The sequence below is a fragment of the Epargyreus clarus genome, unplaced genomic scaffold, assembly GCF_041222505.1.
Source record: "Epargyreus clarus isolate Ecla_fem2 unplaced genomic scaffold, WU_Ecla_fem_2.2 ptg000022l, whole genome shotgun sequence".
NCBI classification, from domain to species: domain Eukaryota; kingdom Metazoa; phylum Arthropoda; class Insecta; order Lepidoptera; family Hesperiidae; genus Epargyreus; species Epargyreus clarus.
The window spans coordinates 1,987,402-2,010,354 of record NW_027332229.1 but is presented as its reverse complement, the minus strand read 5'-3'; the positions used below and the strand labels follow the sequence as shown (position 1 = coordinate 2,010,354).

Below are 22,953 nucleotides of genomic sequence, written 5' to 3'. Positions count from 1 at the left end.
AGGATAGCTGCCTGCGACTCCATTTATATCAATGACATAACTTTATTACAAATATTAAAATTAAGTACTCGTAAACTTATTTATCGGGTTTTATGGGTTTTAGAACTAAAAGAGTAGTTTGGAGGTACAAGTATATATGTATGAAGGCGGTAGAACCCTGGGAGGTTCGACTCCGGCAGCACCACCGCCGCACCTATTTCTGTTATAACAGCAGTCTTAAGCGCTGCTGTGTTCTGGTTTGAAGGGTGTGGTAAGGGAGACATACTTTTCTGAGACGTTCCAGCTTAGTCCTCAGAGGTAGCGGCGCATCTGCGACCGACCTCAGGTAGTAATCTAATCCTATCTGGGGTTCACTACAGATTTCCACGGACTGCAGTAGCCACTTATCAAAAGAACTGTATGCATCTCTGCTAATCCTACATTATAAAAAAAACTTATAGCTCAGTGTTTTATTGTTCTAGGGGAATTGATGGCCAGACAGTAAGGCAGAAAATACTTGAGTTAAAGAAAAATTTATTGTGTTACCTAGACAATGATAACTTAATCTCGAAAATACTTGTAAGTAATTAATTTTAAGGGCTTCCTATCTTGTCACTATCGTTATTATCTCCATGGATTTGATTAAACAATAGTTTTATTATTGCAACGTAATTTTATATCTTTACAAATAAGAATTACAAGTAATCAACACGAATAGTATAAGATAAGTAATTATAGTCCGCGTAAAACTGCTAGTCCGCTCTGAATATAGAATTGAATCGCGTCGCCATAGCAAATTGATGACTTCACCTGCTCGCAACAACTTCAGAGCGGACTAGCAGCTTGGCGCGGACTATACCTATGTTATACTTTTAAGAATTTTAAAAGTATTTTGATGATGATGAAGAAAAGTGTAAGTATATCAATACTTTGAAATCTAAAAACGTTGCATGAGTAATACAAATATGAATCAATTTTCAATACAAAGGAAGGACAAAGATACTGAAATAGTTTTTCTATTTTCTCAAAATCCCTTAATAACTTCAAAGTAAATGTAGCCTATGGTGTTCCCTATGAAGCCCTATATCGCTGCTTTGCAAGAATATTTACACAACTCAAAAGGTAAATTTCCAGGGGAGCCAGTTTAAAATTAAACAATGTTTTTGTTTCGAGATCTTTTAATAAATGAAGTTAAAATAAGGGAAAATACACGTATGAGTAGCTATAGGCATATGTAACTACAGTACAGTTAGACCTTAAAATAGGAAATATTTTGGATTAAATTGTAACTCTAACAGAAAAATGAATTTTGAGTTACGCTGTTATTCTTGCAAAGCATCGATATCATGAAGTGAAATTTCTGGATAAATTCGTTGAGTAGAATCCAAGATAGCCAATGGAGATGAAGATTTCAAACGATTTCATATGAATAATAGTGCAATTGTGCCCTTACAGACACTTATCTACGTAACCCTACTATGATCCCCAGTGTCGCAGGCGCAATAAACACATAGATCACAACACCCAGACCCAGAATAGAAACCTTCATTCATTATTTACATTTTTGTCTTGCCGGGGATCGACCCCGGAACCTCTTGCTCACTCACGCCTCGTCAGTTATGCTCTACAAATCTAGAACCTTAAAAACAGACAGTTGTAAAACAACGGTCAGACTCATACATTTTATTAATTTGCTTACTTAAATAGTATTGACACAGTATAAGGATATCCTTATACTGTGGTATTGATAAGGAAAAACACAGAACCCAATGTCCGCCCTAGCGAAACGCCGCGCCGCAATCATTTACTAGACCGTTATCTCCTTATCACCGCGTATAATATCACCACCTTTACTGTGAATTTCGAAACATTGATAAGATTTCACGACACACACTGCAGGACTGCTTTTAAATAAGCTTTATGTACATTACAGTCATATCGGACGCATTAGTACAATCCTTGCGTTCCAAAGGCGTGGTTTCTGGATTAGTTTGTGAATAAATGTGAAATATGGGGCTTAGAGTGTACTATTTCGCGGTTTTTGTGATTGGGTGTGTCACGGCGCAGCAGAATTGTGAGTATAAGAGTTTAGTGTTATGTAATATAATGCAGTGATATCACCGTAAGACAGACTTTATACTGTAACTGTAGTTCAAGTCTCATGCTGTTGATTTTTCCAAATTATTAGCGTATTTTATAGCATCATTGGTGAAGGAAAACATAGAACATAGACTATAGAATAGGAAGGTAGAATCTTTTATAGTTCGACTTTGGCGGCATCACCGCCACACCTATTTCTGTCTTATAACTGCAGCGTTATGCGCTGCTGTGTTCTTACTTTAAGGATGACTGTGATAAAGCAGACATACTTATTGGAGAGTTGCAACTAAATCCTTAGGACTATCCATGCGTTCTTGAGGTAGGAATCTGGTCTTATCTGGAGTTCATTACAGTTATCCATGGAAGGCATTAGCCACTTACCATTAGATGGACTGCAAGCTCGTTTGCAATTTTAATATTATATAAAAAATAGTGATGGTACCTACATGCCTAAATTCTCCATAATGTTCTCGAAAGTCTGTGAAATTTAATCCACTTGACCGGTATAGTGGGTAATGTCCTAAACCTCTCTTTTTATATTGGCTAGTGTCCAGCAGTGGGACAGTAATGAGTTGATGTCTAACTATGTCTTTATCTATCTATTATCTGTGTCTAACTACTCAACTCAAGTGTTTTCCATTTCATTGAATTATTCATATACCTTTTAAATTCCTCTGTACATCTTTACACATTTATATAAGAAACTGAATGTAATAAACCTAAAATCAATCCCAAATAGCTTTACAATTCTACTTGCGATTGATATTAGCTAGGCAGTCTCAGACTAAGTTGGAACGCTTAGCGCTAACCCATGACCAGAACACATCAGCATTGCTGAAATGTTGTCCTGTATAGTTGTAACTGTATTGTTAAGAATGATCGATTTATGAGGTTCTACTCTGATGCTTCCAATATTATACGAGTGGCGGTGGAGTGGAGTGGTGTACCTAGATCTAAGGTTAACATTTTTTCAAGGTTCAAATTAACTTTTGAAGATGGTAGAACCCTTTGTGGTTCGACTCCGGCGGCACCACCGCCATACCTATTTCTGCTTCATAACAGAAATGTTAAGCGCTGCTGTGTTCTGGTTTGAAGGATGTGGTAAGGGAGACATACTTTTCCGAGGAGTTCCAGCTTAGTCCTCAGGGGTAGCGGCGCACCTGTGGCCGACCTCAGATAAGAATATCTAATCCTATCTGGGGTTGATTACAGATATCCGTGGGCGACAGTAGCCACTTATATATCTTAATGGATGACAGTGGCCTCTTACCATCAGGTGGACTGCATGCTCGTCTGCTGCTCCTATATAATGTATATAAAAAGTCTCCTAATGTAATATTAGTTGAAAATTGTTTTAAGGGTTAGCATACAGGGATATGTTATGCTTTTCCAGTTCATCAAAAAATCAGTCAAGATTTCGGAAGATAAACATGACCTTGATTGTGGTACAAGGTCGTCAAGATACCTGAATTCGATTATTTGATTCTAATGAGATAACCATTTAAACAAAAAACAACTAAAAAAATAATAAAATTCTAACATTTATGACGAAAGACCGAGAAATTCGCTTAAAATTACTTTTTTTAAATTAGAGTATGCAGTCCACGTAATGGTAGGTTCATTGCCACTGAAGGGCACTTGAAATCGATCCTAAATATCTCCCTTACAATACCCTTCAAGTGCATACAGGCGCTTAACACTGCTGTTATTAAGCAGTAATAGGTGCGGTGCTGGTGCCGCCAGAGTTGATTCGCAAAGGGTTCTACCACCCTTATTTTGTCTTAAAAAAAGTTTTACTGCAATAACAATATAGAATACATGTTTTTAAAAGGTTTTTTTATATTGTTATGTCTTAAAGTTTAACTAGAAATCTAAATATATATAACTCAAAGGTGACTGACTGACATAGTGATCTATCAACGCTCAGCCCAAACCACTGAACGGATCGGGCTGAAATTTGGCGTGCAGGTAGATGTTATGACGTAGGCATCCGCTAAGAAAGGATTTTGATCAATTCTACCCCCAAGGGGATAAAATAGGGGATGAAAATATTACTTCGTAATACGAGCGAAGCCGCGGGCAAAAGCTCGTATAATATAAAATAACAATTTTTAAATATTTTTCCTTAATCTTAAGTGAATCACTGGCCTCGCCTTTTCATGGAAACGTTATCGTAACGAATGTAAGTCATATGACAATTTATAGATACCGATATGGTATTTGAGTTGTTGATGAAAATTACAACTGAATGATACCGCTCGTGTCCCTAGAATAAGGTGTTTTTAGTTTCATGACTATTATCTTAATGTTTTTAAGGTCGTTATTATTAGAAGAAGAAAATCAACGAGATGCACTCCGGGAATGCCGGCAGAAGTGAAAACTTGAATATTAAAGTTGTGCATTTTTATTTGCAAGTTATATTTTGGAATGGTTAGGTTAGGTTATGTTAGATTTACATTAAAAATTTAACACTTCAGAACTATTACTTACAATTATTTTACATTAAAAAGTTTATCTCTCAGAACAATCTACTTCTATACATTTCTCCCTCCGTCTTACGAATTTTCAATCAGATGATCCTGACGCGAGTTTAACATATTTTACCGATCACAAAAAGTGCACATCGCTGCTAAAGAAGTTTTCACTTAAAAACTCCGACTGCTACAAAATATAGCCCATGTCACTTCCACACTAGGTTAATCCAACGATACTCATAATATATTAAAATTTTGAAGGTGGTAGAACCCTTTGCGGTTTGACTCCGGCAGCTCCACCGCCACACACACACCTATTTCTGCCTCATAACAGCAGTGTTGAGCGCTGCTGTGTTCTAGTTTGAAGGGTGTGGTAGGGGAGACATAGCGGCAGTAGCCACTTACCATCAGGTGGCTGCATGCTCGTCTGCTACTCCTATATTATAAAAAAAATATTAAAATCCGTTAAGCCGTTTGGGCTGTAGAGTGTGCTAAAGAATGAGACAGACATATATACGCTTGAAATACATTATCCTCCGCAGGATGGTAAGTTACTGTCGCCTATGGACATCTGTAATCAACCCCAGATAAGATTAGATTCGTACCTGTGGTCGCCCACAAACGCGCTTTCCCTGAGGACTAAGCTAATATCTCGGATAAGTGTGTCTCTCTTACCACATCTAGTAAACCAGAACACAGCAGCGCTTAACACTGCTGTTATAACAGAAATACGTGTGGAGGTGGTGCCGCCGGAGTCGAAGCACAGAGTTATACTATCTTCAAGCCCTAGTATTAACCTGTGATCATGTCTTTGATTTCCAGTTAGAGTATGTATACCAGCGGCGAACACAGTGCTATGCCAGAGTTTGGACAGAGACGGCAGCCAGGCCATCTGCCATCCAGTGGAATCAAGGTATGTTGTCATCTAAATATATATAACTCAAAGGCGACTGACTGACATAGTGATCTATCAACGCACAGCCCAAACCACTGGACGGATCGGGCTGAAATTTGGCATGCAGGTAGATGTTATGACGTAGGCTTCCGCTAAGAAAGGATTTTGATCAATTCTAACTCCAAGGGGATAAAATAGGGGATAAAAATATGACTTCGTAACGTGAGCGAAGCCGCGGGCAAAAGCTCGTTAGTGATAGAATAGTTGCCCAATTTGCCAAATTGAGTCGGCTTCTCATGGCACCATTTTCTCTTTATCCATTGTCCGTTCTCAATAATCAAAACTATTGTTTTGTTCATCAAAGATCGTAATTAGTCAATCTGTAATATGCAAAATTGTCAATTGTCGATCTTAAGTCACTAATCTATACTATTATTATATTAAAAAGAGGTAAAGTTTGTAACTTTGTTTGTTTGTAAGGGCTAATCTTCGGAAACACGGAGCAGATCATGAAATTTTTTTCACAATCAGAAAGCTACACTATTCAGGAGTGTTATGGGCTATTTTATTATGATTGACCAATAAGCGGGCGAAGCCGCGGGTGACCACTAGTATCCACTAAACAAACATGGGCGCTTCTGATCTAGCGGTTTAAGGAGAAGACGGAACGGGTTGACCGCCCCGGGCCACCCATCCTGGGGGCCCCCAAACACAGTTGCTAAAAAAAAATTTGTCCTCAGAACCAATAATCTATGAAATGTGTATCAGTCAGCGAAAAAAAAGGTCACCGAATAATTCTATGACACATTTGTAATTATGTAAAATCAAATCAACTTTTTACACTGGGGGCCTCCATTCAACTTTCCGGGGGCCTCCGACCTTAGTCCACCACTGCGCTTCTGTGCTTCAGTGGGCATTGCTTCGGTGGGCATTCGGTGACATAATTCGGAAACCTTACATTGGTCTAAACTCTAAACAACGTTTTACATTTTGTCCATGTCTCACATCCTTCGCATTGAAGCATGGCGGATTCCAAGTATTACAGCTTTAGAGTTTCCGTGCCCAGCAGTAGAACACAAAAATAACACCTAAACTAATAATACTGATATCCATCTGACATTCTTTTCAGAGTGGACTGCGCGCTCAGGCTGGCCTCTGGGGCAGTGGACCTGGGCGTCTTCTCTGAGGAGGAAACACTGTTGTTAGCGCAACAGCAACCGAATGACCACCGCGTGGTCGCTACCATCAGAGACGTGAATAGGCAGGGTGAGTATTAGTAGTTTTTAGATTTATTGGCAGTTTATTAGTAACTTTTTGTCTTAAAATTCGATGGAGCCGGCTGCACCAAAAAACATGACTCATGCGGCGTTACCTCGCTCTGACGCGTTCCTTTTAAGGCTTGAAGTGCCAGTGAGAGCGCGGAACGAGCGACAAAGAGGCACAATCGGCCTCCGCGTTCGGCAGCGTTCGACAAATTGGCAAATGCCAAATGTTGTCACATTCAACTATCGTCAGTAAACCACAGGCTTTACAGACAACCGATGTTTTTGTAAAATGGCAGTAGCGTACGAGTACGGACCTCTGTAACTAACCCCAATCGAGAAATTTGCTGATTGATCAGGATTCCTTAACTTAAAAACGGAACCCTGTTAAGAAGCCTCCGCTGTTTTTCTGTCTGGCCGTTTGGGCTCTATTTTAATAAAAAGACTTAAAATTTTAACTACTCACTTATGACACAATAAAAAAATTGGTTGAAAATAAAATCCGCTATTTTTCGGTATTTTTTTATTGATTTATTTACCTGTAATAGATAGACATATTAACGTTTCACAATACATGTACTTCAATGGCTGCCATAAACACAAATACTACTTAAAAAGAAATGGAAATGTTGATGGTAGGGACTTCCATATGCAATTCGCACTTGACCAATTTGACGATCCGCGTGGCGGAGCGGCCACCATACCGGTCTGACGTGCAAAGGGTCCCGGGTTCGATTCCCGGCCAGACAGATATTTAAATGATGAATTTAGATTTCTGTTTCTGGGTCTGGGTGTTTGTGTATTTGTCTCTGTATGTCCATAGCACCCACGACACAGGGAATCCTAGTGTGGGGCTGCAAGTGTAGAAAGCGTTTTTTTTTAATTTGAATTTAAATGTTACATCAATTTGCAGATCTCTTCGCCTTCGAAGCGGTAGTGGTGGTACGCAACAACCACACAGGAGGCCTGGAAGGCCTACGTGGCAGCCGGTACTGTCACCCTGGTCTATACGAGTCAGAGCTGCGCTGGTCACCACGTGTTCTTAAGACCTTAGAGCGATTGGTAAGAATTACAGAACTTTCAAAGGCATTGATATAGAATTTAAGTTGTAAGTTATAATTGTCAGCCTAGAGCTTAAGAAACTCAGCCTCTCGATCGAGGAGTCCGAGGTTCAAATCCCAGGCACGCCACCTCAGATTTTTCGAAATTATGTGCGTATTAGAAATTAATTATCACTTGCTAAAACGGTGAAGGAAAACATCGTGAAGAAACCTGCATACCTGAGAGATTTATAAAAAAAAAAATCTTAACGGTATGTGAAGTCTACCAATACGCACTTGGCCAGCGCGGTGGACTATGGCCTAATCCTTCTCATTCTGAGAGGAGACCCGTGCCCAGCAGTGGGACAGTAATGGTTGATGGTGATGGTGATGGTAAAGTTATAATTGTCATAAGGTCTGTGAAGGTGGTAGAACCTTTTGGACTCCGGCGATAACACCGCCATACCTAATAACAGCAGTGTTAAGCGCTGTGAAGTTGAAGAAACCAGAAGTTTGAAGTGTGTGGTAAGGGAGACATACTATAATCTTCGTCAACCCATTACTATCCCACTGCTGGGAACGGGTCACCTCTCAGAGTAATAGGCGTAGGCCATAGTCCACTGCGCTGCAAATTCGAATTGGAAGACTTTGAAAACCTAGTTTTTTAAAGAGGTCTCGGATATGTACTCCCGCTGAACAAATTAAGTATCTTTCTATTACGGTTCAAGAGATCGCCCAGTCACAGACGAACAGACAGCGAAGTTTTAGTAATAGGGTTCCGTGTTTACCCTTTAAGTGCAGAACCCTAAAAACAAAGTTATATTTGTACAGGCTGCCCGCACCGACCGCTGCCCAGAAACCCCAACTGAAAGGAAGACAGCTGAGGAGCTGGAGGTGGAAACCCTGAGCGCATTCTTCTCGGAGGCCTGCAGACCAGGACCTTGGAGCGCCAATGCCACTCATGATGCTATTCTCAGTAAGTAAATTTATTTATTTGACTTTTGATGTGAAACATCTATAGCCGCACGTAAAACCGATTTCTGGCGTGGCGACGCATGCCGTGGCGTGCAGTAGTGTGTATGGTGTGGCGACGCGTCGCCATGCGCAATCGAATTCAATAAATAGTCATCGTTATCTGGAAAAAAATCGTAATATTTTATTTTATCATTATGACATATTTAGATCCTATCACAATATGTTCTTTTCTGCATATTACTTTTACAAAATAATGTCGATGTTTCACATCTGCCAGGCGTCCCGTGACTGCTCACATTTTTTTTTTTTGACTTTAACAAAATCTTCGATTACGAAAAAATGTACAAAGTATTAGTTCTATAAAATAAATGAGTGATATGTTAGTTACACACGGCAAATAATAATGTTACCTATTTTTTAAAATATGTCTTACCGGATTACCAAGGAAGGATTATGTTTTTCGCGTGAATCTTGCATAGTTGTAAATTTCTTTGAAACGACAGGGTGGATTTCGATATTGAAGGCATTGTTACATTGATCTTAAATCCGTTTTGTTCTTAGAGTGTATGATAAAAAATATAAAAACACAATTTTCTGTCTGTCTGTTCCGGCTACTCTCCGAAACGACTGGACCAATTTTGACGGGATTTTCACTACCTTATGATATAATAGCTAGCCATAATATGATATAATAATTAGCTGATAATATAATGAGTAACATAGTCATCAACAACCCATTACTGTCCCCCTGTTGGGCACGGGTCTCCTCTCAGAATGAGAAGGATTAGGCCACCGCGCTGGACAAATTTCGAAAAATCAGAGGTGTGCCTGGGATTTGAACCTCGGACCTCTCGATCGAGAGGCCGAGTTTCTTAACCACTAGGCTATCACTGCTAGAAGCGTAACAACTGCTACAAGAGTAACATAGGCTGATTGTATTTTAGAAAAAAAAAATAAGGTTCACAATAAAATTAACACTTAAATACAAAAACTGCGGGACACAGGTCTTCCTTCATAAAAATAAAGTAAATATAAATAACAACATGTTTTTTCCTCAGAAAGCCGCCACCCGAATCTTTGCTCGCTCTGCGGCAATGATTCCACCTGCGATCGCTACAACCTGAACATGGGCGTCAACGTGGTCGGCGTCAGCAACGACAACAGACACATCCACGCACTGGAGTGCTTGCGGAGTAACGGCACCGTCGCCTTCGTGGCCTGGCAGCACGTGCGGGAGTTCTTCAATGTAAGGACTGTTATGATATAAGAGTAGCAGACAAGTAGTCCACCTGATGATAAGTGGCTACTGCTGCATGCGGAGTAACGGTACTGTGGCCATCGTCGCCTGGCAACACGTGCGGGAGTTCTTCAACGTGAGGATACTTTGTGCACTTAGAATAACAAATATCCTTGCTCGGGTCGAAAGATTCTTCGATCCAATGTTCAGATATTCGAAAACAGACGAACACACGCGAATACGAGCATTTAACGAACCTGCTTTGGCGATTTTTTTATAATACAGGAGTAGCAGACGAGCTTGCAGTCCAACTGATGGTAAGTGGCTTAACAGCTTCTCCGAGAACAGACGAATAGACACAAATACGAGCATTTAAACATCCTGCTCGGGTTTTATATTTTTAAAATATATGAGTAGCAGACGAGCAGTCCACGTGACAATAAGTGGCTGCTGCCGCCCATGGACATCCGTAATCCACCCCAAACAAGACCAAAGTTACCTGAACATGGGCGTCAACGTGGTCGGCGTCAACAACGACAACAGACACATCCACGCGCTGGAGTGCTTGCGGAGTAACGGCACCGTCGCCTTCGTGGCCTGGCAGCACGTGCGGGAGTTCTTCAACGTGAGGATACTTTGTGCACTTAGAATAACAAATTTCCTTGCTAGTGTCGAAAGTTTCTTTGATCCAATGTTCAGATATTCGAAAACAGATGAACACACGCGAATACGAGCATTTTACGAACCTGCTTTGGCGATTTTTTTTATAATACAGGAGTAGCAGACGAGCTTGCAGTCCAACTGATGGTAAGTGGCTTAACAGCTTCTCCGAGAACAGACGAATAGACACAAATACGAGCATTTAAACATCCTGCTCGGGTTTTATATTTTTAAAATATAGGAGTAGCAGACGAGCAGTCCACGTGACAATAAGTGGCTGCTGCCGCCCATGGACATCCGTAATCAAACCCAGATAAGACCAAAGTTACCTGAACATGAGCGTTAACGTGGTCGGCGTCAACAACGACAACAGACACATCCACGCGCTGGAGTGCATGCGGAGTAACGGCACCGTCGCCTTCGTGGCCTGGCAGCACGTGCGGGAGTTCTTCAATGTGAGGGTCTTACTTTATACATAGTCCACTGTACTCTAGTGGACTTAGAATAACAAAAAATCCTTGCTCGTGTCAGAAGATTGTCTTTGATGCAATATTCGTCGAGAATAGACAAATAGAGGCGAATACGATCATTCAGCGAACCTGCTTGGGAGATGTTTTTATAATACAGGAGTAGCAGACGAGCTTGAAGTCCACCTGATGGTAAGTGCCGTAACAACATCTGAACATTGTCTTATACAATGTTTAGATGTTCGCCGAAAACAGACGAATAGACACAAATACGAGCAGTCAACGAACCTGCTCGGGTTTTTTAATTTTATAATATAGAGTAGCAGACGAGCAATCCTTATGATAGTATCTTGCCGCCCATGGACATCTGTAATCAACACCAGACAAGACCAAACTTCTTCCTAAGATAGCCAGCCACAGATGCGTTACCCCTGAGAACTTAGCTGGAACGCCTCGAGAAAATATATCTACCTATAAATATCTTACCACATCCTTGTAACTAGAACACAGTGAAGGTGGTAGAACCCTTTGTGGTTCGACTCCGGCGGCACCACCGCCACACCTATTTCTACCTAATAACAGCAGTGTTAGGCGCAGCTGTGTTCCGGTTTGAAGGGTGTGGTAAGGGAGATAGACTTTTCCGAGGCGTTCCAGCTTAGTCCTCAGGGGTAGCGGCGCATCTGTGGCCGACCTCAGGTAGGAATATCTAATCCTATCTGGGGTTGATTTCCGATGTCCATGGGCGGCAGTAGTCACTTACCATCAGGTGGACTGCATGCTCGTCTGCTACTCTCATATTATAAAAAAAAAAAAAAAAAAAAAAAAAACACAGCAGCGCTTAACACTGCTGTTATAACAGAAATAGGTGTGGCGGTGGTGCCGCCGGAGTCGAATCACAGCGGGTCTACCTTCATATTCACATCATTGTAAGATTCATAAAGAATTAATAAAATAATATCTAAATATATGTGATGTGAATTCAGGTTTTTTCTATCCTGCGCCTTATAACTCATTGAACTATATTCTTCCAGATTCGCAATCCAGAGGAAGCAGCTTCGTTCTCTCTTCTCTGCGAGGGTGGCAACCTAATACCCCTCACCACCGAAGCCTTGACCTCCAGCACATCACCGTGCTCCTTCGTAAAACAACCTTGGAGCACTATTGTCGCTTCTACGTAAGTTTTTTTTATAATATAGAAATACCAAATGAGCATGAAGTCAACCTAATGGTAAGTGGCTACTGCCGTATGGACATCTGTAATTAATCCAAGATACGATTAGATATTAGGAATAGTTATGTTATATAATAATATTAGTGGTCGACCTCAGGTAGGAACCTAAGGTCTGAGGAATAAGCGGGAACGCCAAAGAAAATTATGTCTCCCTACAAACCAGAATACAGCAGCGCCTAATATTGCTGTGATAGGCAAAAATAGGTATGGCGCTAGTGCCGCCGGAATCGAACAATATAGGGTTTTGACCACCCACAAAAAGTATTGTTGAAGTGACTAATTATGGAGTAGTAAATGCAATGTAAAGCTGTTATCATCCAGAATCCACACGCTTGGAGGTAAACTACAAACCTCTTTATACGCACAAATGTCGCATCGCAAACGCTTGCCACAAATTCCTTTTGATTTGCTTAATAATCGACTCTTATAGAACGTTTGACTTGGTTGTGACCAAATCAAACGTTCTACTTATCCACATATTTGATTTTGGAACGATTTGTTGAGGTTTAGCGTGTGTGCTTACCATCAGCTCGCCACTCGTATGCCACTTCAATATAATAAAACAAAATATATCACCAGGGCCAGAGCAGCAGATGTCCAAAGCAGTCTCCGCACGTGGTGGCCGAACGGTGCCAGTCCTGGCACCACTGGCTGGCAGTCGATCCTGTTCGGCGCTATTGTGGGCGGCTCTAACGTCAGAGTGGTCTTCGATGATACCTTGCCCACGCCAGCGAATTACAGCTTATCAAGTATGTATTTCTTAGAAGCTCTTAAGTCTTCATCATCATACATAAAACAGTGATAGCCTAAAAAACTCGGCCTATCAATGTTAATGCCCTAAGATTTTTCAGTTATGTGATTATTAGAAAGTAATTATCACTTTCTTTGATAAGAAACTGAATTCACAAGATTCACTGATGTGAAGGAGATAGTGAGGAAATCTGCATAGCTGAGAAATATAAAAATAAAGTTATTAAAGGCATGTGAAGTCTATCAATACGCATGGCCAGGTCGGACTATAGCATTTTTTTTTTTTTTTATATGTTTGAGCCTAACGATAAAGCAGACGTGCTACCTGATGGAAAGTAGTCAACGTCGCCTATGAACATTTGCAACACCAGAGGAGTCGCCAATGCATCGCCGGCTTTGAAGGAGAGCTCTTTTTGCACCTTTTTTGAAGAGCCCCATGTCATAGCGCTCTGGGAATACCTCAGGAGGAAGTTCATTCCACATCTTGCACGTTCGTGGCAAGAATGTCCGTGCAAACCGAACTGTGGAGGACCGCCACGGGTCCAGTTGGTGTGGATGGAACTTCATCCTTCGGCGAGTGGTGCGATGGAGCATAATTTGTACTTAAAAACACGCTTATAATTGTCAGTTAAGTACTTCCGTGTTTCCGAAGTTATAAGCTTCTCTGATTTGAAGTTATAGTTTTAAGGGTGATAGTGCTCAAATCTTTCTTATATTTCTATGGAAGTTGTTTTACATATTATATGGAAACCATCTTAATCCTCAGGAGTTAACGCATCTGATATCAGCTTAAAGTGGAACCCCTTTTACATATTAAGTTTGTTACAGATGTAATGTTATGTATGTTATGAGCAGCAGCTGCCACTCAAAAAAGAATCAAATATTTGTGTTCAAAACAGGTTTTTACAGAGTACTTTTTGAATGTCAATACATCTACCACCACTTCACAAGGTGTTTCGTTACGGAGAAGAAGCGGCGAAAGAAAGTCCATAACACACATTTAAAAAAAAAGTTATTTACAATGACAAACTTAACCTAATGGTACATGTGGAGCTGGAGCTACTTCAGACCACACTGTTTTATCAGTCAAATAACTTAGTTTACAGTACGCTTGTTTTAGCGTTAGTTTAACGACACGAAACTTTTTTAACTTCAGTCATTAAAAACCCATTTTATTTTCCAGTCCGCAACATAACCAGCATGGACGCCACAGCCTCCTGTCTTCCGGCTCGCCGCTGGTGCACCCTGGGCACCCAAGAGCACGCCAAGTGCAGCTGGCTGCGCACCGCTGCGTACAGCCTGGGAATCGAACCCACTATCTCCTGTCAGCAGAGGATGAACATCTTCGACTGCCTCGCCGATATCAAGGACAACAGAGCTGATCTGATAGCGACGCCTGCGAACTATGGATTTATTTCTAGGCAGTACGTATATGGATGGAAATGTTGTTGTTTTTATAATATAGGAGTAGCAGACGAGCATGCAATCCACCTGATGGTAAGTGGCTACTGCCGCCCGAGGACATCTGTAATCAACTGTAATGTTATTAGGCAGAAATAGTTGTGGCTGTGGTACCGTCGGAGTCGAACCACAAAGGGTCCATCTTAAAAAATAATGGTGTTGAAATATTTCAAAATTTCTTCAGTATCTTCATAGAATATATTTAATGATTCATTCTTTCGTGGTTGCATGGTTATACCTGAATATTTCTGCCGCATAATAGCAGAGTCACAAACTGTTGTGTTCTAGTTTGAAAGCTGTGGCATATCTGTACTCAATCTGAGATTTGTAGGTAGGGTTCAAATATTGTTTACGCATCATTATGGCCTACTAATGTCAGGACTACTTACTATCAGGTGAATTGAATGCTCTTTTACTAATCTTACAACCCGACTGCGGAGAGTAATGTTCTTCAGCGTGTGTCATTCTTTGGGATGCTGTACTGCTCCATCGGCTTGACGGATTTCAACATATGAGGTTTAGTTGGACTCTTCGAAATCATTTTTTTTTTATAAAGTAAAGAATTATTCTTTACTTTATATCCAATGGTGTAATTATTAAAAACGGTAATTAGGGAAAATTTAGACATATTTTAACTTCAAATAATATCAGAAGAATTGTTCAGATGAGGACAAAACCTAACCTAACCTAACCTCACTTGCAGGCACTTCAACCTATCCCCGGTGAAGCTAGTCCAGAACTCTCGTAACAACCCAGCCGCCTTCTCTCGTGTCGCTGCGCTGGTGAAGGAAACGGTGGCCCAGACTGAGGTGACGCGTTTCGAGAACCTCAGAGACAAGAGGGCTTGCTTCCCCGAGTTTGGAGGCATTGGTGAGTTTGATCGCATTTTTAAGGTAAAAATGGTGCAGTTTTTACCCAAAAGGTAAAAACGGCAACATATTACTAAGATTTCGCTGTCTGTCCGTTGGTCCGTCTGTCACAGGGCTCTATCTCTGGACCCGTAATGGATAGACACTTGATATTTTTAGCAGAGGCATAACTGTGGCCGCTATAACAACTAATAATAAAATAAATAAGAATATTAAAGTAGGACTCCATACAACAAACCGGTATTTTTCGGCATTTTTCGATGTAACTGTTAAACGGTACTAGGAAAACAGTTGAATTTCTTACAATGCGTTTACTACTATAATTGACATTATAATAAATACAAATAAGAACAACGAAACATATTGTAAAATAGTAATTTTAATAAAATGGATGAAAATACGTAAAATATAATGAACATTTCGTGGTACGGATTTGGATTTCTCAGGTACCTATGCAGGTTTCCTCACGATGTTTTCCTTCACCGTTTAAGCAAGTGATAATTAATTTCTAATACGGACATAACTTTGAAAAATCTGAAGTGCGTGCCTGGGATTTGAACCTCGGACCCCTTGTTCAAGAGGCCGAGTTTCTTAACCACTAGGCTACCACTACTTCATATCAAACAAATATATCAGTGATGATAGTTAGTTAGCTATACCCATAAACTTTTTTGACGTGACAGCGTCTTATAATTCGATGGAGCCGGCTGCACGCACCAAAAAACATGATTCATGCGGCGTTACCTCGCTCTGAGGCGTTCCAAATAGGCTTGAAGTGCAAGCGAGAGTGCGGAACGAGCGACAAAGAGGCACTATCCGTTTCAAAAATGCAACCATTCCATCAGTATTTTCTTATGACGTTGTCACGTTCAACTATCGTCAGTAAACCGACTTTACAGACAACCGATTTTTTTTATATATTTGAGCATAACGATTAAGCAGACGTGCGTCCTGATGGAAAGTCAACGTCGCCTATGAACATTTGCAACACCAGAGTCGCTAATGCATCGCCGGCTTTGAAGGAGAGTTATTTTTGCATCTTTTTTGACACATACTGACACATAAACGTGTTATTCCAGCGTACATGGCATTCGTGGAGACGGCTCACGCGCGCAAAGTGATAAGCGAGACGGAGTGCGACTACGCGCGCGCGGTCGGAGAGTTCTTCAGCGGCGCGTGCGCGGGCGGAGCGCTGGACGCCGCGCATGTTATATCTGAGTCGGTGAGTGCTTGGGACCTGCTTAGTGGACGCGTAGAGTTCCGGGTTCGATCCCCGGACAGACATCTGAATGATATAATTGGATATCTAATCTTTAATATAGATTGTGAGTATGGCAAGACATCTGAATGGTAAATTTGGACACATTTTTATATATAATATACGTTGTGGGCGTAGAAAGCGTTTTTTTACCTGTGTCTGAATCTTGGGCTATTGTGTTTACTGTGAACATCCGAAATTCAACGACATAAATGTTTGATAACAGTTGTAGGTGTTGTTAAACTAAAAATTACAATGTTTCGAACCTTGAAAGCATAGCTTATTTTTATTAACTTATTTAAAGTTAAGAGGTAATTAGATTAGCAAAATATCGGAGAAAACCTACAAGTTTTTAAAGTTCTTAAAAATTATCAAATGTCTCATCAACCATCAATGAAAGAATGTACCTATTGATAATGAAGTTAAATGGGTAGTCAGATATCTTGATGCTAAAAAAGAAATCCTTAGAATAAACGTGAGCAAAAATTTTAGACTAGGCGACCTTTTTGCCCCATTTGAATTTCCCCTTAATAAAGCTACGACATTAATAAGCCCATGGTATCTAAATAATCATTTGTTTGATGTTTTCAGACATACAATGCAACCAACCTGTGCACAGTGTGCCGCTCGACCACTCAGACCGGCAACAATACTGAATGTAAGTATTTTTGATTTAATAACAGTAGAGCTGCAAAAAAGTCGGCACCATAATATTATTTGACCCGTGATTAGATATCATCTGTAATAGGGATGGCGATTCTTTCCGAAAAATATCGATTCTTGAATCCATTCGATATGAAGTGTGATAAATCGGTACAAAAAAATCGACGCCTAAAGAATCGATTATCCAAAAATCGATCTTCGATATATTCAGGGATGATAAGCCAGTTATCCTGATAAGCTAGTAAAAAAAAGACATTTATTAATATTCTATCAACTTCGAAAAAATCGAATTTCGATTTACGAGGAGAAAATATCAATTCACTGAATCGATCCATTACTGGAAATAGATTAAATTAATCAATTATTTGAGTCCAAAAAATGCTACATCAATTTTCCTCTACCATCGACGAATCCTTGTTCCTATAATGACAGAGTAATCAAATCAAATCAAATCAAATCATTTATTTTGCTTAATATAGGTATACGGTTGTTATATCCTCAAAATTGTCCTCTATATTACACCACTAAGAGGTATGCAAAATTTTAATTAATACATAATTGTCTTCTTAATATTATGAGGGTCAAGTCTTATTCTAATTAAATTTTAAACAGTCAATTTATAATTTCAAAATTATTTATTAATTAATTATTATTAAATTATATGTGTCATTATCATTCTAAACATTGTCGTTTAAAAGTTCTTTAACGGTACAGTACGAATTATCAATAAGGTGTAATTTAAGTAATCACATGTTACACATGTTTTACAGTCACATGTGCATGGGACTCGACCAACATGTACTTCGGTAACCGCGGCGCTCTCGCCTGCCTTGCGGACCCCACCACGCACGTCGCTTTCGTCGAGATGCAGAACATTAACGGTAATTATTCATGTTCATGTTGGTTTTGACGGTGATGGTCATGTTGGTTTTGATGTACATGTTCATTTATTTTATATAAAAAATCAACAAAACACATATCTATACAGGGTGTCCCGTAAGTACCACGACAAACTTGGGGAGAACATAGGTGGAACAAAATCTAAAAATACCCCCATTTTTCTCATGGTTCCTTTACATCTTTTAACCAATTTACATTTCAATATGCTAGACCAACTATCTGATAGTATTTAACAGAAAAAATAAATACTGCATCATCAAATTTGTACACGCAGTTAACGAAAGTAGATGAAGAGGGCTGAATTTATCAAAAAATCTAAAACAATTGATAGTGCAAAAACGGTGACACTTTTACTAAGGTTATTTTTTTTCTCAGAGAGGTCAGACCCTCACCTATGTTCTCCCCAAGTTTGTCGTGGTACTTACGGGACACCCTGTATAAATAATCAAAAATTGCCTTTACTTAATACCTTAATACCTTTACTTTACTAGGGATATAATAACTTTACACCAGCTTATACAATGTAGCATGTATGATAAGAAAAATATATGTGATACCATAGTTTTTCTTAACCAACATATTGGACACGCTGTTTACGCCGTTATCCAACGAAATATATTGAGCGCCGACTTCAGAAATATGTACTAAACCAACATTTATTTCAATTATTTTTTACCTTGTAGTGACATAGAAGTCGGTAGTATTTTTTGCTATTATTTTTACTATGGTGATACGATTGGATACGAGTGGTTCACGGACACAAACCTGACAAGAAAAAGGCCCTAACTTCACTACCGCGGGAGAAGAAAAACGACAACATGTTCAATATTTTCTGTATATCACACGATTGACTCAAATAAAACTTTCAGCACACTTCACAAGCCTGAACCTCAACCCGTCGGACTACCGCGCGCTGTGCCGCAACAACACCCTTGCTGCTTTCACCGGAGTTAACATCGACCAGGGCTGCTTGCTGGCCTATGTTGTCGACTCAGAAGTGCTGGCTAGGAGGTAAATAATTTAAATAATAATTCTCAATCACACTGTCAGTTTTTACATCTTGCATCAAGCTCCGAACTGAGACGGTCGGAGCAGGGCCGTTGTCCGGACATGATCACCTTTGTCAAATATATTTTGATTTATTTACTTAGGTGGTAGAAGCCCTTGTGGTTCGACTCCGGCAGCACCATCACCACACCTTTTTCTGGCTATAACAGCAGTGTTAAGCGCTACTGTGTTCAGGTTTGAAGGGTGTTTTTCCGAGGTGTTCCAGCCTAATCCTTAGGTGTAGCGGCGCATCTTTGGCAGATGACAGGCAGGAATCTATTCTTATCTGTAGGGCGGTACTAGCGACTTACCATCAGATATTCGTCTGTTAGTTCTATTTTATAAAAAAGTTGCAAACTAACATATAATTCGCTTAATATGTCTATAGACGTCTACATAGAACAGGTTTTACCTGAAGTCGATCATAGATGTGTTATTACTCCCAAGTATTAAATTGATCGATTGATCGATTAAATTGATTATTATTATTATTATTGATCGCCTTACATGCAATATTATGTTAGGTAGTTGGGATCCAAACCTTTTCACCAAAACGCAGTGCTTCACACTATACGTATATGTGTGGCGGTGATACCTTCCCTTTCGAACCTTTGAAAGCTAGTAGCAACTAGCTTTCAATCTATAGTAATATGTTAATAGAAATAAATATTTATTTATTTATTGCAAAATACACACACAACTTACAACAAAATATAAGCAATATGGGATGCCCTGAGAGGGCGTCGTAAAATACTAGACGTAGCAGCATTAATTTACATTAGGTTACATTTCCATGATAAATATAGCACAACATATAATTACTGTTCACTTCAAGTAGGTATGACGAACAGGAAAGATTTTATTAACAACTAATTTTCAAATCTATTGTAGGAATGACCCCGGCTGGAACAGTTTGAACGCTCTCCTCGACGCCCTGGACACCTACTTCGGTTACAACGCGGCGACATCAACACAACTTATCAATTTAGAAATATATTCGCCTTTCGACGGCGTTAGTGACTTGCTCTTCAAGGACACAGCTGTAGGACTATCAGAGCCATCTCTCGAAGCTGCTAACGAACCGTCCAGGAATTATATAGAGCTGTTCCATCATTTAGAATCGTGCAGGTCTGCAGGGGCTCCGCCTATAAGCTTCAGTAACCGTCATTTGTACTCTATTTTCACCATTTTCGTCATGATTTTCATGACTGGTTTTGTTGTTTGTTAGTTGCGATGTGAAGAGAATTTCGTGGGGAATAGATATTCGCAGATGCGAAACTTCAATAATCAATTAAATTAATACATGCTCCTACCCATAGATTAGTAAAGATTACTCACTCCTAACAAGAAAATGTACCCAGTTTTAAGAATTTAAATAGTTGCGTAAAAAAGTTTTGCCACGTCTCCGTGCAAAATGTCCCTAAATTTTTGAAATAATTATTTATTTATTGTGTAAATTACGCAGTATTAGTTATTTATTCGTAAATTTTCTCTAAAAAATATTTTTATTTGTCAAGAATACAAAAAAAGAACTTACTGATAAGCTGTTTGTGGCTTCCTATGGTGGCTTCATTCAATTTCAAGGCGGCGAAGTATCTTTACTTATCTTCTCCGACCATGCTCCGACTAAAAAACATTTTCTCTCATACTTTTTCTAAACATATGTGAGCGTTCATAATTATACTTGATTGAGAAATAAATATCATATCGGTTGGATTTTTTTGTATATTATTAATTAGTTGCGTAAAAAAAATATAGTAACGTTAAAATTCAATCAGACATAAAAAGTTTATATGCAGCATTAACGTAATTCATAGAACGTAATTATAAATTACTCGTAAGTCGTATGTTTTGCGGGACATGCTTTTCTCTTTTTGGCGAGAGCTTGTATAAAGTACTAAAATGAAATAGAATGTCGCAAAATTCTCCCGCGAAATTTCTTTACATGTGTAATCTAAAGCCACATTTGCGTTTTTAAATTTTCATTTTACGACAATAGTAATAAGAACACAAGCTACGCCTGTGTGCACTTAATTTCAATAATTTAGTTAAAAGTAAATGTACTTTTTCTATTGCGATTTACTTTGCACATAGTGTGTCCATTTCTTTTCTTTATCTGTATAAAAAGTAGTGCGGAAGACCTTTATCAAAAAACGCAATGTGGTTTTAATTGTAATTAATACAAAATTCAGTAATAGGTATAAGTTTATTTTTATATATTCGTTTGTGTTTCATGGTAAAGAATTATCAAAATGTTTCTGTTTCATGAAATAAAGGTACATGTATCCGAACGATAAAACTAAAAGGCGGGAAATTATGACATTTATTTTTTTACAGCTTGAAATATCCAGTATTAGTTATTTAAGTAGAAACAGCTAAGTATGTATTATTTAGTTTGCAGTGTTTTTTACAGGAATGAGTGATTAATTTGAAAAAAAAATGATAAAATAGAAAGAATACAATATTTTAATTCACTGCCATTGTTTGCCCACTTTTTTCATCTAATTAGTTATTGTCAGAAGAATAAATAAAAAAACTTATGTACATTAATTTTACATTCCATAACAAATAATAGCCTTTGTAAGCGTGATTTTTTGAATTTGTATTATTGAATAAAAATATTTTCTAAATAAAAAATGTTTTTCTTTTTCATCCAAAGTAACTCGCCAAGTGCAGACGAATAGACGCGAGCACGAGTATGTAAATAACCCAGTTGGTACATTTTCATTGTTCGGCGAATTACTCGGTGGACTAATTGCTGGGTGAGGCAACACCGCTACGCCTTTTTCTTCCTTATTATTACGTAGCCCTACTGTGATCGGTTTGAAAGGGTTTGGTAGCGTTCCAACCTAGCCCTCAGAAGTAGCAACCTATAAGTTTCCAGGTAGGAATCTAATCTGGGGTTGATTACAGGTGTCCATGAGCGGCAGTAGTAAGCACTTATAGTCCGCACCAAACTGCTAGTCCGCTCTAAGTTGTTGCGAGCAGGAGTAGTCATACAATTTGCTATGGCGACGAGATTCATTTCTATATTCAGAGCGGACTAGCAGTTTTACGCGGACTATACCATCATTGCACTGGTGGACTGCATAATTTCCTACATCAATATCAACTTCAAAATCTTTAAGAACTTTATTAAAGGAACTCAGGTTTTAAACACGAAACTTTCCTTCACCATCGCACCAAATGATAAGTATTTTCTAATATGCACATAACTTTAAAAATCAAAGGTACATCTGAGTTCCAACCCCCAAGTTTGAACCAGCGCCTCAAACAAAATATAAAAGAAACACCATTTATAAAAACAAAAATGCATGTATTGGAAAACTTTAATAACTATAATAAGCGAACAAATGTACAATATTAACTAGAACACATTAAAATACATACAGAAACAAAAAAGATAGACTTAGGCTGCCCCTAGACCTACAATAACATTGTAAAATATTTGATTGAATGGCGCTCTGACTCCAAACGAGCAATTATATTGCACAATAATACGATCTACACAATGTTTCGTGTTCAGTCGGAGATTGAGAATAGTTCTCTCCATAACGAAACAACTTGTGAAGTGACGGTAGATGCATTTGCATATGCAAATCAAAGATTAGTAAAGATTACTCACTCCTAACAAGAAAATGTACCCAGTTTTGAGAATTGAAATAGTTGCGTAAAAAAGTTTTGC

General features: G+C 39.1%; 1 protein-coding gene across 1 annotated transcript; it reads left to right on the top strand.

Annotated features, from left to right (window-relative positions):
• Positions 1-1,737: 1,737 nt before the first annotated feature.
• LOC140751375 (transferrin) lies at positions 1,738-20,656 on the top strand. Its single transcript, XM_073085282.1, has 15 exons — positions 1,738-2,053; positions 5,376-5,466; positions 6,578-6,714; positions 7,624-7,772; positions 8,582-8,726; positions 9,784-9,971; positions 12,121-12,263; positions 12,900-13,069; positions 14,254-14,494; positions 15,235-15,401; positions 16,480-16,622; positions 17,250-17,316; positions 18,092-18,202; positions 19,091-19,232; positions 20,160-20,656. Exons 1-15 carry the CDS (start codon positions 1,990-1,992, stop codon positions 20,494-20,496), a joined length of 2,295 nt encoding a protein of 764 aa, XP_072941383.1. The 5' UTR covers positions 1,738-1,989; the 3' UTR covers positions 20,497-20,656.
• The last annotated feature ends 2,297 nt before the right edge of the window (positions 20,657-22,953 follow it).